This window comes from Cornus florida, unplaced genomic scaffold (assembly GCF_030987335.1).
Source record: "Cornus florida cultivar Cherokee Brave unplaced genomic scaffold, ASM3098733v1 CherokeeBrave_3.0.0_Hap2_Chr01, whole genome shotgun sequence".
NCBI lineage: Eukaryota > Viridiplantae > Streptophyta > Magnoliopsida > Cornales > Cornaceae > Cornus > Cornus florida.
The window spans coordinates 95,669,631-95,688,587 of record NW_026775571.1 but is presented as its reverse complement, the minus strand read 5'-3'; the positions used below and the strand labels follow the sequence as shown (position 1 = coordinate 95,688,587).

At 35.4% G+C, this 18,957-nt stretch overlaps 1 protein-coding gene and 1 non-coding gene across 5 annotated transcripts in view; one reads left to right on the top strand and one right to left on the bottom strand.

The window, feature by feature from the left end:
* LOC132307571 (cysteine-rich receptor-like protein kinase 25) overlaps positions 1-12,545 on the top strand; it is a 52,013-nt gene extending 39,468 nt beyond the window's left edge. Inside the window, exons 1-9 of one of the 4 annotated variants that reach the window (XR_009482262.1) lie at positions 7,717-8,649; positions 9,147-9,284; positions 9,391-9,512; positions 10,176-10,386; positions 10,715-10,952; positions 11,279-11,429; positions 11,532-11,887; positions 12,085-12,162; positions 12,262-12,545. Coding sequence is in view for 3 of the 4 variants with exons in the window: in XM_059805390.1 (XP_059661373.1) it covers positions 7,812-8,649; positions 9,147-9,284; positions 9,391-9,512; positions 10,176-10,386; positions 10,715-10,952; positions 11,279-11,429; positions 11,532-11,882 (2,049 nt within the window). In the remaining variant the exon portion in view is untranslated. Of the gene's footprint in view, positions 1-7,716; positions 8,650-9,146; positions 9,285-9,390; positions 9,513-10,175; positions 10,387-10,714; positions 10,953-11,278; positions 11,430-11,531; positions 12,065-12,084 lie in introns of those variants that run through there. The other 3 variants (XM_059805390.1, XM_059805373.1, XM_059805382.1) reach the window with 3 other exon arrangements.
* Positions 12,546-12,690: 145 nt separating this feature from the next.
* Positions 12,691-12,762, bottom strand: TRNAH-GUG (transfer RNA histidin (anticodon GUG)). The gene has a single exon. It is a non-coding gene; the product is annotated as a tRNA-His (tRNA).
* Positions 12,763-18,957: the final 6,195 nt, after the last annotated feature.

The following is an 18,957-nucleotide window of genomic DNA, read 5'->3' as shown; positions in this document are numbered from 1 at the left end:
ACCCGCAACTGATAGTAGCCTGACCTCAAGTCAATCTTCAAGAAATAACTGGCTTCCTTTAATTGATCAAATAAATCATCTATCATTGGCAAAGGATACTTGTTCTTGATGGTGGCATGATTCAACTTCCAGTAATCAATGCACAACCTCAAAGAACTATATTTTTTCTTAGCAAACAAGACAGGTGCGCCCCACGGCGACACACTTGGTCGGATGAAACCTTTCATCCTCAAATTATTGAGCTACTTCTTTAATTCTTCTAACTCAACCGGTGCCATAGAAATAGGCGCGGTACCAAGTATCAAGTCAATAGTAAACTCCACTTCCCGATGTGGAGGCAACTCTGTCAAGTCTTCCGAAAAACATCCAAAAAGTCACAAACAACTATTGGATAAACCCTTTCCACAACATCATCTTCTTCGGCTAACAGACTAGCCAAGAAGTAATCACCATGACCTCTTCCATGAATTCCATAAAGCGATGAAGATTGGGAATCACTTCGATCTCCCATGAAAAAGAAGCAATCCCCCTCGAGAGTGCAAACTGTGACTCTTCCTCTAAAACAATCGATCGTAGCATGAAATGAAGCTAACCAATCCATCTCGAGAATGATATCAAAACCAGTCATCTCCAGGAGGATGAGATCAAACACAAAAGTCCGTCCTGCTATCACAGTAGAACAATCCCTTACAACTCGGTTCAAAGACACTGAAGCCCCAACCGGCGTGTCAACACACAACATCCAATCCATAAAACTGACCTCTAACCCCGATGTAAGTGCAAATGATGATGATATGAAAGAATGAGATGCACCAGAGTCAAACAAAACACAGGCCCAAGAACCAAATACTCAGAGAACTGATGGTCCAAAAGATGCGTCAGCCTGTGCAAGTGCAAAAACACGTCTCTGTGGTACCTATGCCTGAGAACTGCCAACCTGAACACCAGACTGTTGTACTGACATAGTAGGGGTATCCCTCCTAACTGGCCATGAGCCCTGCGAAAACATGGCAGGTTGTGGTGGTGGCGGTGGTTTGAAATCTGACTAAGCTGTAGCCGACTGTGACGGCCTCTGCTGTGACCCTCTACCACTACCCGTGCTTGATCCCCGATTTGGATAGTCCCAAATTATATGGCCTTGTTAGCTACACCCATAACAAGCTCTCGGTACTGTAGAAACTAAAGACGATTTCATAGGGAAATTGGACTTGTAATGTCCAGGCTATTGACACCGAAAACAAACAACTCCACTCTTCTCTGATCCAGCTGGCATAGAAGTAGTAGGAGTGGATCGTGTAGACTGCTGCTCCTGAAATTGAGACTAACTACCCCTGTTCCTCTTCCATGAAGTTCCCTCTGAAGATGGTCCTGCATTCCTCTTTTGCTTCCACCGTTCCTTCCTGCAATTCTATCTTTAGCTTCTACCTCAAGCATCAATGCTCTTTTCACTACCCCTTAATAAACCTTAAAGTATTGTGCCGTTATCAACGGCCTCATTTGGTAGTGAAGACCAGAAACAAACTTCATTGTCTTGTCAACCTCATTTCTCACTAACTCAGGAACAAAGCAAGAAAAAAAGGTGAACTTGTTCTCGTATTCCATCACCGACATATTGCCTTGGATAAGGCTATTAAATTGTTCCCTTAACTCCCATCTCTTGGTAACCAGAAAATACTTCTCATAAAACAGCTCCTTAAATATATCCTTACTCATCTCCTCCACCTTGTGTTGATTAGTGACCGACTTCTACCAAAACTTGGCATCCTTAGAAAACTTGTAGGTAGCCAATATAATTTTCATGTGATCATCCATCACATCCATAGAAGTCAAGTGAGTTTCCACTTGGTCCATGTAGTCATCAGCTTCCATTGGATCCGCATCGCCCTCAAACATCATCGGCATCAACTTAAAAAATCCCGCAATCAACTTAAGACGTTTCTGTGCTGGCGTCTCCTCAACTTGAACTATCGGTTGTGGTACTAAGAAGCAATCGATGCCCTCAAGGCATTCTGCAACAAACGGTTCAATGCTAGTTCTGCCGAACCTTCATCCTCTTCAACGGGTGTCATAACATTATCCCTCCCAATGGAAACACCTCTACGGGGAATCAAGTCCCTAAGAAGTGTGTCCTCATCCACTTGCTCCGCGAGATTGGAGCTAGAGCTTTCACCGACATCCCCCCTTGTCGGGCCTAGGGCCAACACCCCGCGGTTCCTTCCACGGTGGCATCGTACTATAAAACGAAAAAACAGTTCAACAACGATGACACTAAGGCCCAACCGTGGACGACTCAACAAAGTGATGCAATACGAACACTTAGCATGCGAAACAAAACAACAAGTACATCACCATAGGCATATAAGCACATAAACACATATGCAAGTAGTCAATTAAGCATGCCTTTGCAATTAATTCAACACCTTGGCAAATAATCATATAATCAATGCAAATACCTTCCCATGCAACACTATGTAGGCCTCTACCCATCATCCTAATGGTTTTCGAACCACAGCTCTGATACCAATTCTGTAACGACCCGAACCGTCAACCGGGTCCTTACCCGAACTTGAGGTTACCTGAGTCATTTCTGTCACTTCTAATGTCAAAACATTATTTTTAAGTCATGGTTAAAATCCACATTGGTTCAATGCAGATCACCCAGGACTTAAGATAAATAGACCGGAAGATAGGACAAAGATAAACCAAGCAGCATCTCTTCGGTCGACCGAAACAAAACCCCCTGTACTGGTCGGCTGAAATGGCCAACCGGTCAATTGGTTGTGAACCTAAAACTTCCAAAAGCTACTGGAAGAATCGGTCAACTAAAGTACCCATTTCAGTCGACCGAAATGGCTCTTCAAGCTGTAATTCAACTGTTGAAATGCTGTGACTGAGAGAATGAAGTGAGGCTTTAGTAGAAGCCTCAAAACTGTTCTAAACCTGTCCCAACACACTTTAAAAATGATATTTCATACCATGATGAAAAGCATCGACAATTTATCACATTGTTACAACATTTCCCATTCATTTCGTAAATGAAAAGTATAGTCTTTACATTTTGTTCAAATTTACATCAAAACAGAGCTAAGGCTCATGTTGAATTACATGGCCATGATAGCAAGTTTAAATACAGTCCAAAATAAGCTTTTTCAAAAGGATGGCCAAAAATACAAAAGATAATAAAATTTGGACTTCTAGCAACCTTCAAACTTGCGGTGGATTGTCATCCGCCACTTCCTTCCCATGACCTGAAAAATGTTAAATATAAGGGGTGAGCAAATTGCTCAGTAGTTGGTACTGAAGACACACCTTTTGTGACCTTGTGAAATTAAACAATGAATAGAACAATAGGGAATGGGATCATGCTATACCGAGGAAATACGACATCAATTTCAAGTCCAAATGAGCAATGGTGCTATGAAATGTAATATCGTGTTCTATCGCTCCCCATTTTCAAAACCATCCATCACTTTTCAAATTGTTAATATAACTCATCCTTTGGTGACTCCGCAGCAACACGAGAAAGGATTGACTACTGTCCTTGACCCTTGGTACCTCCGCGGCGTCATTTAAGGCCCAGATAGCTCAACCACGATGTGGTGATTTCCCTAATTCCCTCTAGGTTACATTAACTCCACAGACCCTTAGTACCTCCACGGCGTTTGGGTTTTCTCAAAACCCACTTTATAAAAGCCTTTTCCCAAACCTTTTTCATTTATTTCAAAACATTCCCCTCTATTCATTCCCCATGATATGCATGTATGTCTCATGCTTTCAATGCTATGACAATAAGGGTTTTCACACCACACAAATGAGCACACTTCCATCTAACAAGTTCTAGCATGTTAACAAATATAATAGGCATATAAATTAATAATTTGACATGTGTTACATACACATCAACATATACACATATCATAAACTTTATAGACAATAATTAAGTCATTTTAGAGGCAATCAACTCAAATTAAGCATGCTTGACAATAATTATAATAAAAAAATTCACAAAGGTGCAAGAAAGTGGGAATTAGAAACCCCTATCATTAAAATGATGAAAATCCCCAATTTATGCCCTAGAACTCGAAATCCCTAGAGTGCACCAAAGCTGAAATTACTTGTACTCACATGTAGATCTCGTCGTGCTCTCCGTTTTGCCGCAAACGATGCCCAAAATTTTCAAAGAATGAGAGACTAATTGAAGATTGAAGCTTTCTTGTAGAAAGAAAAAGAAAAAGAAAAATAGGAGAGAGGAAGAGAGAGTGCTGGGAGATAGAGAGAATGTGAGGCCACACAATGGCCTCTTAGCCCCAAATATGTCAGTGGTGGGTCCCTCCACTAACACAAAAACTATCCCACCTTAATTTAATATTCATATATATATATATAGTCCATTTAAATCACAACTATACACCAACATTTAAACAACATAATTAAGCACATAATCACCATGCATGGTATGCAAATGACCCGAGACATGACTGTAGCGTCCCAGATTTTTTTTTTGGCATTATTTTCATTTATTTATATTGTGCATCGTTTTGCCTACCATATGGGTCCCGGCATTATTTTCCCATCACCATGCATTTATCTATATGTGAGTTAATGTATTAAATGTGTATGTATATGTATCATGTGGGTGGATATGGATATTTTGTGGCAATGGTGATGTTTTAGTGATCTTTGGAGGGTATTTTTGGCATTTGAGCATGGGTGGACTTTTGACCCATTTTAGACCACACATTTAAGGAGAAATTGGCCAAGCTTGGACCATATTTTCATTCTTCTCTCCCTCACCTCCAGTCACACTCTCTTTCTCCTCCATTTCACTTTCTCTCTCTAAAATCTCAAGTTTCTCTCTAAGATTTGAGCTAGCTAAGGAAGATTTAGGTGGGGAGCAAAAAGAAAAGTTGTTCTACTCTTTAAGATCTACATTTCTCAACCAGTCTTGCATGTATTTGGAGAATTTCAAGCTTGGGAGTTAAGGGCTTTGGGTTGCATTTTTAAGGTAGGGGTGTTTAAACCATCTTGCTTTGCATTCAATTGAGTTCATGTTTTGATCCCATGCTATATATGTGAAAAATTATGATTTAATAATTGATTTGGTGCCTTTGTGCTTAGTGTTGAAACCATGCTTTAAATGTTGTTAAAATGTATATTTGAGATGGTAATTTGTAAAGAAAGCATGTTGAAATTGATGATGATGGTGATGAGCATGTTCTAATATGTAATTAGAAATTATAAGCATGAAAATATTAATCTCTCTAAAGCATGATTTCATTCATGGCATAAGCATGGTTTGGGAATAGCGGTTGAAATGTTTTTAAAAAGAAAGTGATTTTATGAAAGGAACCGGGTTTCGTGAGCCCGGGGCTAATTCGACCTAGAGGGAGTGCGTGCCGGATTTGAACGTGTAATGTTGATTGCTAGGCCTAAATAGTTGTCGGATTTGGAATTACAAATGGCTAATCAATCTCACCTCAGTAAAGTCAATTAGCAGTTTTCAGTGTGTGTTGAGTTAGGCCGGGAATGGTGGTCGGGAAAGCATGGTATTTCATAACATGATAGTATGTTTGTGTTGATTGCGGGTTCCTTTAGCTATTCCTTGTTTGTTGAATCAAGGGAGCCTAAAGCTAATGTTTTAGGATTCTCTACTGAGCCGTTGTGCTCTCCCCGTATTTATCATTTTCAGGATATGGCAAGGATGTCGTAGACGATGCGCCCTCACAAGCTTAGAAGTGTAGAACGGACTTTTGACATCTTTTGAAATAGACTAGCATGAACAATGATTTTGCAATGTAATTATATTATTTTGTGAGCTTCAAGTGAAGCTTTTGTAATTATGGCCATGGAGGTCTCATCATCTTGTAAAACATATTATTTTGTACTTGTATAAATGTTTCAAAAATGTATGAATGATGATATTTGTAAATTTTATGCAATGTTTAATGGTTAATGATGTTTATGGAACCTGAATTTCATGTTTAGGTGTTTTGAAGATTGCATTTGATTGGGTGTGGGAAGTAAAAAATTTCGTTAAATTCATTATGTGGGCATCATCTAACCAGTTAGATAGGATCACCTAACCAGTTAGATGAGAAGAGGCAGTGCGTTGGTTTGATGGGCTTTTCCCATCTAACCGGTTAAGAGGGGTTTTCCTAACGGGTTAGATAGCTTTTGGATGTTGTACTACCCGAGGAGGAGATTCTTCGTAACCGGTTAGATGTAAGGGGCAGATAAGGGATTTGATAATTTTCCTTAGTAACCGGTTAGATAAGGTTTCCTAACCGGTTAGATTTTGTTTTTACAATTTCTTTTCCACTGGACCATTCATACACTCGGTTAGGAGAGGTTACATGTGATCTGATGACTTGCAATCTTATTGGACCATTCATCTACTCGGTTAGGAGGAATCTCTTAACCGGTTAGATGAATTGAGATTTGCACAAAAACTTCATATTTTAATATAATTACCTAATGACCCCCAAACCCCAGCCAAAGCATAGAATAACCCTAAAAAATGACAAAATTACCCCCGAAGGGTATGAATGTTGTATTTTGACCAGAAAATGACTATTTTGTCCCTGAAGGCTTTCATATCACTATTTCAATACGGCAAAGGTCTATTTTACCATTTTTGGGTTTATTATTATTATATGACCATGCAAAAAGACCATTATACCCCTATGAACTCTAAGAGTATTAGAATGACATGGCAAAGGTCTATTTTACCACTTTACGTTTGGTCTAGTTTTGCTTCTTTCAGACTTAATTTTGAAGAGGGGAATTTTTCATTTCGTTTGGATACAAAGCTGACTTTTTGTAGGGAATGTTTCGTTTTTTTCTCTTTAGGAAGTTTAATTTTCAACTTTTTTGCCACTTATTTTGTCAAGTGGGATCCATAAAGTGAAAATTAAATTAATTAAATATTGCAATACTGTCACTTACTCTGTCAAGTGGGACCCATAAAGTATATATGTTTTATAGTACGTATAAATTGCGAGACCCATAGACTGAAAATTAAATTCATTAAATATTGATATATATATATATATATATATATATATATATATATATATATATGTTTTATATGAAAATTGTATATATAAATTGATAGTTTGGTAAATATAAATTTCTCAAATGTCGAGTCCTGTTTACCCTTTATTAGACCAATCCAGTGATAAAGTAAATGGGGAAGATTTTTTTCCCCAAACCTTTCATGGCAATATTGAATTATGATTAGATGTCCTCCTATCTTCTCTATCCTCTGATTTATTAATCAATTTCCTGAAATAACACACTCTAGGCGTATAACCATCATTAATTCCCATTTTAAAAGAAATAAAGATTTTTTTTAGTTCTAAAATAAACCAGTCACGACATGTATGTAAATGAAATTTATTTGTTCCGAACATACAAAATTGGAAATGAAATGTATCAACGTGTATAAAATATGGTCCGATTGTGAGTACGGGCACGCCAAATACCTGCAAAAATGGGTGGACCTTTTCATGGTGCAATCTGCGAGGAAACTTCCAACCCATCATATATCCGTTCCACTCCTGTCCTCCTCATCAATATTGTCATTACTCCCCCATTATTTTATACAACAAAGAATCTCAGTGGTCTCCATCTGGGCCTAAAAATCAAAATAGCTTTATTGACTGCCACCTAACAAGTCTTCCAAAGCCGCGTCAACCCAGAGCCCCTTTACCACTCATTTCCTCTGTTATATCTATGAATCTAATTTTGATAAAAACCAAAACCCTTTCTATGCCCGAATCTAAAGAAGACAGGTTTGATCACCCACAACTATGCCTTCCTTCAATATCTCCATAGCCCTTCTCTGCTTTCTTTGCTTGCTTAGCCTCCTCACCACTAAAATCACCTCCCAACCTTTGTATTATATCTGTCCAAACACAACCACTTACAGCACTACTCTTAACAGCACCTACCATGCCAATCTCAATCTCCTCCTCTCCAACCTCTCCTCCAACGCCACCAAACCCGACACCGGATTCTATAACTTCACTGCCGGTCGAAGCCCCAACGCAGTCTACGGCCTCTTTCTATGCCGGGGCGATGTCACCACCAATCAATGTCACGATTGTGTCCGAAATGCAAGTCAAGAGATACTGCAGCAGTGTCCCAACAGGACAGTGGCCGTTATTTGGTATGACTATTGCTTATTACGTTACTCCAACAGAAATATTTTCTCCAGTGCGGACACATCCGTGGCGGTTTATATGATCAACCCACAGAATGTGACCGAGCCTACGCGGTTTAGGGAGGCGTTGGGGAACATAATGGACCAGTTAGCGACTTGGGCTGTGAGTGGTCGCGGGTCAGCTAAGAATTTTGCAGGTACAGAAACCAATTACTCATCGTTTCAGAAGCTGTATGGACTTGTGCAGTGCACGCCGGACCTGTCTAGTGATGTTTGCAACATCTGCCTTCGAGAGGCTATAGGAAGATTTCCAAGTTGCTGCGACATAAAGCTGGGGGGTAGAGTTCTGTTTCCGAGCTGCAATATTCGCTACGAGTTTTACCCTTTCTTCAATCTCACTGCCTCTACAACGCCGGCATCTGCTCCGGTGCCTGCACCAGCTCTTCCTCTTTCTCCTCCAGCTCCTCCAGTTTCTACTAGTAAAGGTGAACTCCACATCTTAAATGCCTTACTTTAATTTCAACTAATTTCAACTAGAGTAATGCTGCTAAGAAAGCTTTCTCAGAGGCATGAGATCTCTGTATTTAGTAAGTGAATTAAGACTGTTTTTGACATCTGTGAAAAAATCATTTAATACATATTTATGTTAAATATAGAGAGCTCGTGACTCTTAGTTCTCATTGATAGCATTATTCTTTCAATTATAAAATTGAAGTCATTGGTTATAGAATCTCAACTCATTGAATTTAAATGAAATTTGTTTGCAGCTTAATTTATTAGATTTAATTTAGTAAATCCATTGCTGGGGCGATCAAAATTGTTACCATTGTACAGTGAGGATCTGGTTGCAATATATGACCCTTGCGATATTCTATACCACTTTCCTCTTATTTAATGTAACTTTTTTTATGAAATCAATTTCATCAGGGAAAAATTATTTGTTCATAGAGAATTTTCAATCAAGCATTTTTCTTTGATACAGGAAATGGGGGACTCTCAACGGCAGAAATTATTGCCATTGTTGTCCCGATAATTGTGGCAGTGCTGCTTTTTTCCATTGGCTTTTGGTGCATTGTCATGAAAAAGAAGAAGTACAATACTATTAAAGAGGAATCTGGTGGTAAGACAAAAAGAAGAAAATAATTCAACTGCATTTCCTTAAACCAAATTTACTTTTTCAGTATCAGAAATACTAATGTCAATACATTTGATGTTTGATCGTGTAGCTGCGGATGATATCACAACAGTACAATCCTTGTCATATGATTTTGCAACAGTTGAAGCAGCTACAAACAACTTCTCTCCTGCAAACAAAATTGGTGAAGGTGGATTTGGTACTGTTTATAAGGTAAGGGATTATGACCTGTACTTTATTTCAAGGATAGCTACCAAATTATGTTGTTGAGGACCTATGTTTATTGAACTATGAAAAAATATAATAAAAATTAGACCAATTCTATTTATAAACTTTTCATAAAATAATTACCAAACCATAAACTTTCGTCTCTATATATTTTGTTCAATACCAAAACCCCATTTGACAATACACAACGACTTCTGATTTTGGATATTAAAAATTGTGCACTTGTTCTTAAGTTTATCGAAATGTATATCCATGTGAAAATTTACAGATTGGTAAACAAAGTTATGAAGTGATATTCAAGTTTTCACTCATGATTTACCACCAGAGTCTGGCAAAACGCTTAGTACCAGAATCTTATGAATACCGGTGCTTGTGGTAATAAAATCTTATGAATTAGAGCTCATATTTATGCTCATATTTTAGAACTAATAAATTTGATACGATTAGCTACGCTATTTCAACAACCAGTGGATGGGTTAGACCACTTAGATTGTTCACATTTTGGAAAATTAAGGACGAAAAGACCATATTTATTTAGTTCCCCCAAAATTTTAAGTATGCCAAATTCATGCACTCCATAACATTACAAGTTTCTGAAATTTCGGAAAAAATATTCAATAATTGATTCATTATGGCATATATACGCAGGGTACACTTCCAAGTGGACAAGAGATAGCTGTGAAGAGACTGTCCACAACTTCCCAACAAGGTGCAGAAGAATTTAAGAATGAGGTTTTAGTGGTAGCCAAGCTTCAACACAGAAATCTAGTGAGATTGCTGGGATTCTGCTTGGAAGGAGAGGAAAAGATACTTATCTATGAATTCGTCCCAAACAAAAGCCTTGACTATTTCCTTTTTGGTTTGGCTCATCTCTAAAACTTTATCTAGTCATTAAATTTATCTATTTTTGTCTCATCTTCCACTCCTTTCAAAATACAAATAAGATGTCCATGACAACACATTAACTGTTAAAAAAAAAAAATGGATCTTAGAAGAACATATATACTGCCATATAGATGTTCTAATGCCGAAGAAAATGTTTATTTATTTTGGATTCCATTGCGAGTCATGGTATAATTGGTATTAGTACACTGCATTTACCCGTTTATTGAATCACATTATTATGTAATGTTATGAAATCTAAATCCTAGATTCTTACTTTAATATTTATGATGATCAATGTATAGATCTGGTTAAACAAGTTCTATTGGATTGGTCGAAACGTTACAAGATTATAGGAGGCATTGCACGTGGAATTCTCTATCTTCATGAAGATTCTCGACTTAGAATTATACATCGTGATCTCAAGGCTAGCAATGTACTTTTAGATGAAGATATGAATGCAAAAATTTCAGATTTTGGCATGGCGAAGATTTTTGGCGTTGATCAAACTCAAGGAAATACAAGTAGAATCGTTGGGACATAGTAAGTTTTCAATCCCAAACGTCCCCTGCTTCTCTCTTTCTCACATTTTGCATTAATGAATTCAGAATGTCTAATCTCAACTGGAACTTAGTAGGGGCCAAAAAAAAAAAAAATTAGGGGTAAGGTCATTTTGATAATCCAAACTTCTTCAACTTAGACAAACAGCTAGCCTCCTTCTAACTAGTACCTGTAATGTCTCCTTTAATTGTTGGTTTTCCATTAACTTTTGGTCATTAGATCATCAAACGTTTAGCTTTATTATGAAGTAGTGTCAAATAGACTTTGTACTTTGTTGTTGTGTTTTTACCAACGGTGTTGGATTGCAGTGGTTACATGTCTCCAGAGTATGCGATGCATGGACAATTCTCTGTGAAGTCTGATGTGTATAGTTTTGGAGTGTTGATTCTAGAGATCATAACCGGCAAGAAAAATAGTAATTTCTATGAATTAGACGGTGCCGGAGACCTTCTGAGCTATGTGAGTGCATACTGAATGTGTCAATGTTATTTTTGTTTGTCGATATCAATATGAGCATCTCAACAGGAACAACACACATCTTTTTAACTTCACTTGTCACAGGCTTGGAAACACTGGAGGGATGGAACACCCATGGAATTGATGGATCCAACACTGGCAGATTCTCATTCAAGAAATGAAGTCATGAGATGCATCCACATTGGCTTACTGTGTGTTCAAGAAGATGTGGATGCCAGGCCCTCCATGGCATCAGTGGTTACTATGCTCAACAGTTATTCTATTACTCTACAATTGCCTCAACATCCTCCGGTCTTTGGCCATAGCAGAGCCGATTCGAGCATACCAAAAGGGCTGGAGTCAGATCAATCTACAAGCAAGTCAGATCAACCTACAAGCAAGTCAGTCGAATGGTCTGTGAATGAAGCATCAATTACTGAACTACACCCTAGATAATTAAGGTTCGAATTGAAGCCTAGACAATGTTTAAAACAAGTGTATGCTATATAAATGTGAAATGAATAAACTCAAACTCACATGATATGAATATGAATGCATCAGCAGAGGCTGAGAGATTAGTAATTGTACAGACCTATTGCTAAGTTTTGAATTTTATGCATGTTACATTACTTGTTAAACATGACGTGTTTGAATGCAGATTGAGCTTTGACTTTTCTGTGACTCCCATTCTAGGGAGGACAAGTTGGACCAGAAGACTTCTTGTGTGTGATGGGGGGTAAAACTGGAAGAAAATTGAGTCCTTTCTTGGAAATTCATCATATGCTTTCTAATAAGTTAAATACCCTTGTTCAATTAGTTCTGATTTTCTCCACAGGACTCAAGAGGCTGACCTGGTCAAGACGACTTATAAATGTGGCTTCTGGTCACTTTGAATTTTCCTGGGGTGGTCCAGTGTCTCAATCAGTATCGACTTATGTATCACGTTTTCTGTTTATCTTAACCACTTCCATCAATATCTACTTTTGTTTTATTTTGAAAAGTCTCATGGTGTCGTCTGAAATGGGGAAGATGGTTTTCAAAGATTTTTTTTGGCTACATTTTGGAGCCAATTTATTGTGTTGACATTTTTACTGATTCTAGAAATTTTTTTTTGATTCAGCCATTATCTAAAATTACGTTAGTATGATCTCCAAAAGAGGTTTAGAGTTCTGTTTTACAGGACATAACCAAAAAAAAAAAAAAACCATACAGTACATTGTAAAAAGAACCTTTATAAATAAAAAAAGTATCATCAGCAGAAATTTGGGGCTGCTGGGATTCGAGCCCAGGTCTCCACGGCCACAACGTGGAATTCTTACCACTAAACTACAGCCACAATTCGATTAAAGAATTGTGGTTCAAAATTCAACTTCATGGTCTACAATTCAAGAAATAATGAATTTATGTACATCCATGTATAAAATAATTTACGAGACTCAAAATTAATTATATTATAATCACGTGTTCACCCTTAAATAAGGGTAAAACATATAAACGAAGGGCTATAGGAGTATAGGGTAATGGAATCTCCAGTCGAGGCAAATATGTGTATCAATTTCTTAACAATATATATATATATATGTGTGTGTGTGTATCAATTTCTTAACAATATATATATATATATATCAGTTGATTAAAATTGTACTTATATATATATATATATATAAGTACAATTTTAATCAACTGATAGCTCTTAAGGCTAGTGTGATTAAATAGAATTAACTAGAAAGGAAAAAAAAATTGAAAATTTTAAAATACTTTTAGAGTTTTGTTGGATCTAAAATGAAAAGTTCTTAAAAATTAAGATTTTCACAACCCTCTATTTTCTCCAAAATATTTTCACATGAAAGTAATGTCTTATTTTTTTGTTTTTCTATTTTATCCAACAACTTCATTAATAGTATTTACTTAATAACTTCATCAATATTTGGGACCAACAACACAATTTTTATCGATTTCAAAAAACTACAGTCCTACAATAACTTTATCATTGATAGGATTTGAATTAACTTGACTTGTATTCCTATTTGTTTTCCATCATATATGAAAATGAAATAAATAATAGTTTGTAAGGTCTAAATTAATTAAAAACTTTATCATTATTTTTATATACATCACTAATTATTAATTCTTTATTATTCTACTATTTATTATATTATTTTACTATTTTTATAAAATAAGAACAATTTTAATATCTAAACTATAATGTGAAATTTTTTAACATTTTTTTTTAAAAATTTTTTTGTGATAACGCATACTAGAAAAATAAATTTTCTTTTCACTCATTTTTTTTTTTTTTTTTTTTCCCTTCCTGTTTCTATTTAACAAACTGAGTGAGAAAACGATAAATGAGAAAGGGAAGGGCACTCTAAACTAAGTGCAATTTTGTTAGGTTTTAAGATGAAGTTTGAGATGCAAATTCTCCCCGGACTACTTAAGTTTAGCACATGGAGAAGAACCCGGGAATTGTGGGCCAGTTAGATCAAGCCCATTCTCACTCAAAACCCTGAGCCAGAACTCAGTCCAAACACCAGGCTTCATATCAACTATATGCCGGCCCAAGTGACTGGCCCATGTATGTGTATCAAAAGGCAAAATTGGCTGAGCCAACTTACCAGCACTAACAATGGTTAACACGCCACAGACCCACAACTCAACCCATAAGACTACCATAGACTTTTAATTTTAAATGTTAATTGGTTGCCCCAAAACTGGCTGAGATCTTGTAAAGCTCTGTAAATCTTGTCTTGATGGCCTGGTGATGCATCACTGTACAGGTTTTTATTTCATCTATAAAACTACCCTTAACCAAATATATATATATATATATAGGTTCCAGAGATCTATGCCAACATTCTGTTAATATATACCTTGATGAATTTTTCAAGAAATGTTCAGCAACTAGTGTATGTCCATAAGTTTCTTTCGGAGGATGCCACCAAACCTGAAATTGCAACCATCGTGATTAGTTGTCATAGAATTCGGTTTTTAGGTTAAAAGCTAGTCATGGAATGTAGCATTTGATTTTTTGTACTTATAATCAGTTGAATCAAACCCATTAGAGCTAATAATGATCCCAATATTTGATATAAAATAGTGACAGGATATGATTTGATAAGATTATACCATCACTATCTGTAGTTTAAAGGATATGATTTGATAACATTATACAATCACTATTTGTAGTTTAAACCATATGTTTCACAACTTCATAGTGGAAGTTACCCTAGTAAAAACCTTTCCCAGAGCAATCTGGCTTTGATTGGTAAGGCTAGGATAAGAATATTTAGGACCACCAAAGCATAGAGAGGAAGACGAGAGAAAAAATTGTGGTGATTGAGATGATGCAAAATCAATGTGGATGAACTGTACAAAAGTATGGCTGAGAATATGCAAAATCAAACCCTTTAACTTTTAGAATTTAGAATTTACTGATAAAAGTATGAATAATTGACAAGTCGAGTTTTTTTTTTTTTTTCTTTTGAAAGGTAAAGTTGAGTTGACAAGGCTCTCTTGCTCACGGACATTAAATTTTTTATCTAAATTTATTTTTGGCAATTAGGATATCTAGGGATTTGCCCGTGAATGTAACTCAAAAAATTTATTTTCATTTAAGAGAGGTTAAATTTTAAACATAATATTTTGGGAAGCATCAATTTCAATTGACTTACTAGACTCTTGAGTGTACTGAGATAAATTTTGATATTGGATGCATTTTTTTATGGCTTTTAAGATAAATTTACTTCGATCTTAAATAAAGATTCCAATTATCATTCCTAACTTTGATATGAATGTTAACCTACTTATTGTCTTGTACTAATAATGGTAATGTATTGTGGTTAGCATTAATAATTACTCCGTAAACAATAATTAGGTTGTTTTCTTTATAGCCACGTGGTTGGTGATTATTGAAGTATTATTATACTGGCCAATAGGTAAGTTGTTAACGACGTTCATCTTTTCAACATGGGTGATAATGGAGTCTGAGAGATATAAAGTCGGCCGGTGTTAAAAAGCAATACAAGAATAAAATAATGATACAAAAGTGCTAGTGCCATCAACATGAGCCTTTTAACCTGTTGAATTGTCACAATGGGCATCTAAATGGGGTGTCACTTTCATTCCAGAGGAGTCTTATATTAATTTATTTATTTATTTATTTATTATTTTTTTTTCAAATGTGTCATGAGAGGATCAAATGAAATTTATGAAAATAAGAAATAAATAATAATTAATAAATTAATAAAACAAATAGACTTTTAATTTACGAGAGATGACTCTACAAAATTTCACTTTGAAAATAAAAATAAAGACGTACAAACAAAGTGGTTAAACCTCAAATCCAATTACACGGATTTACACAAAATTATCTCATCCATGAAGATCTAAAGACTTTTTTTTGAAGCTAGTTGTGACTGACATAGTGACATGGCAACTGCATCACTGCAGTAAATTTCCTATAGCAATGGTGATGAAGTTATTTTTAACACAGTATATCTGGACACAATATATTTGTTTTTAACGTAATTTAATATTATGTATATTAAAAAGTGTTTGTTGTAATCAAATTTATTTATTTATTTTAATTGATCCATTTAAGCATGTAGCAAATAAGAAAATGACACTTATATTTATTTGTATTGTGCATAAATAATTAATTAAAAATATTAAATTAGGTAATTCATTCTAATAAATTATTGATAAAAAATATTTTGAAAAACTTAACGCATAAAATGCTAAAAAAATATTTTCTCTTTTAAATGCCAATTTCGAAAACTATAAGACTTCAGGAACTGTAATTGTGAATTACAGTTTTCGAAATCGCCTCTTGAGGAAAGTAATAGATGTAGCAGTACGCTGGAAAACGCTGCGGAGATTTACAGCAGACGAATGGGGCACACTGCCGTGAATATACGGTGAATGGCACAACACCTAAAAGTTGGCCGCCGCTGCAATTTCCAAACACGTGCTGCAAAAGTCGCGTGTAGGGTCCGCACGCCTGCCAGCCCATTCAACAAATATTCTTTTCCATTCTTCAATCCATTATCTTCGACTTATTTATTTACAGTACATTTTGTCTGTTGTTTTTTTTCGGAAGTTCCATTTTTTTTTAGGTTGTTTGATAGTGATTTGAGATATTTTTTTGTCAGGGTTCTTGAGTAAATTTTAAGGGATTATTACATACACAATAGTTTTTCGTCTTTTCTATATTTCAGCTCTATTGTGGTATTATTAGTAATAGTATATAAAGTTGGGTAAAGTGTGATGACCTTATGAGTGGGTGTGTAGTGGTCAGGTGTGAGATATTGACAGATTATCAAATTAGTAAGTTACGAGTGCTCAATTCCACATCATCTGGGAAAATGAAAGGTGAAGTGCTTATATGTTGGTGTGTCACTCTAATTGGTATGATCCCTTTTGAGAGTAAAACCTAAGAGCAAAATCGGGCGGGCTCAGGCCCAAAGCGAACAATATCATACCATGTGTCAGAGTGACTTACATTCCCTTAAAACTTTACTGTTTAAAGTAAATTTTATTATACTCAATGTAAACTTCTTTGCAAGAAAAAAAAATAATTTTTTAATACAATATATTAATAAAAAATAAAAATTACTTAAATAAAAAATTACTCAAAAATTTTCTAATTAAGATTTTTATTATTACTTAAAAAAATTTTAAAAAAAAAAATTCTACTTTAGACTTTTATTAAAGAAAATTAATTTCAATAATTAATGGTAAATTATGCACATTTAATGGGAAATATGTCATTAAAATAGTATAATTTTGTCCGTATTTACTCTATAAAAAAATATATATTAAGTGTAATTTAATAAGAAATGGCATTATGACCATTTAACAAAAATGTGATCATTCATATGGCCAGGCGTGATAATAAAATAAGAGCAGATGAATGCCAATAGCAACAAATGCAAATCGTTTTTAACACTTTCAAATGTTTGCCTACTTCAATTTAAATGAATATCCAGCTCAAGATCCATATACATCAGCAAAGTAACAGGAAAAGTGTTGTCCTTTGTTTTGTCAAATAAATAGTAGAATTTTCCATTTTATGCAGTCTCATTGCATTTTTACAACCACATAGAGAGATTAATAGAATGGTTGTTTATACAACTATAAATGGCTCCCACTGATGAGAGTAGAGATGGATATAGGTCAGGGGGGTTATTGCTAAATTTGGACATAGCTCAAGGGGTTATTTGCACTTTAGCCTTATATATTCTAATGGTAAGAAGGGTAACATTGTCATTTTTAAATTACAACCTAGGTTTAACCGGAAAAACTAAACAGAATAGTAATGTCGGTGTTTTTTTGCAAAAAATAGGATAATTTAGGAGGTTTATTGTAAAAATAGAAGTTCAGGATGGTTTCTTGGGAGAGAGAGTAAAGATCAGGGGATTTTTTTCACTTTACCCTATAAAGTTTAACACACATAATAAAAATTCATTTTTTTCTTACTAATGAGAGGAATTTTTCTTACCCAACAAAAGAGATGGAAGAATGTTTTATTATTATTAGTATTGTATTTGGGTTCAAGATTGGGATAACTAAAGCTGATTTGTTAGTACGACGCTTTACTATCAATTTAAGAAAAAGTTATGATACACGGTCTGAAAATTGACACATCTAATTAAATTTACATGACAAAAGAATGACATAATATTATTCTATAGTCACATAAAAAATCGTATATGTCCCAAGTATTATATATATATTTTTAATATGGAGGATGTAACGACCCAAATTCGGGGATCCGGATCGCTAACTGGGTCCTTACCCGGACCCGAGGTGACACAAGGGTACTATGGTCATTTCACATTAATTTAATGATTTAAGGTCCACTGAGGGTAAAACCGTCATTTACTTAAGTCATTCCATGAATTAAATTAGGTCCGGAGGCCTTATAGCCAAACCACGTCATTCTAATACTCTTAGAGTTCATAGGGGTACAATGGTCTTTTTGCATGGTCAAATAATAATAATAAACCCAAAAGGGTAAAATAGACTTTTACAGTATTAAAATAGTGATATTAAACCCTTGGGGCAAAATAGTCATTTTCTAGTCAAATTACAACATTCATACCCTTCGAGGGTAATTCTATCATTTTCTAGGGTCATTTTATACTTTAGTCGAGGTCTAGGGATTATGGGGTAATTATATTGAAATATGAAGTCCTTGTGGAAAAATTAGCTCATCTAACCAGTTAGAAGATTTCTCCTAACCGGGTAGATGAATGGTCTAGTAAGCTTGTAAGTCATCAAATCACATGTAACCGGTTAGGAGATTTCTCCTAACCGAGTACATGAATGGTCCAGTGAAAAAAAATCGTAAAAAAAATGTCTAACCGATTAGGAAACCCTATTTAACCGGTTAGATAATGAAAATTATCCAACCCCTTCTCTACCCTAAACATCTAACCGAGTACGAAAAATCTCATACCCGGGTAGTAGAACACCCAAAAACTATCTAACCAGTTAGGAAAATCCCTCCTAACCGGTTAGATGGGAAAAG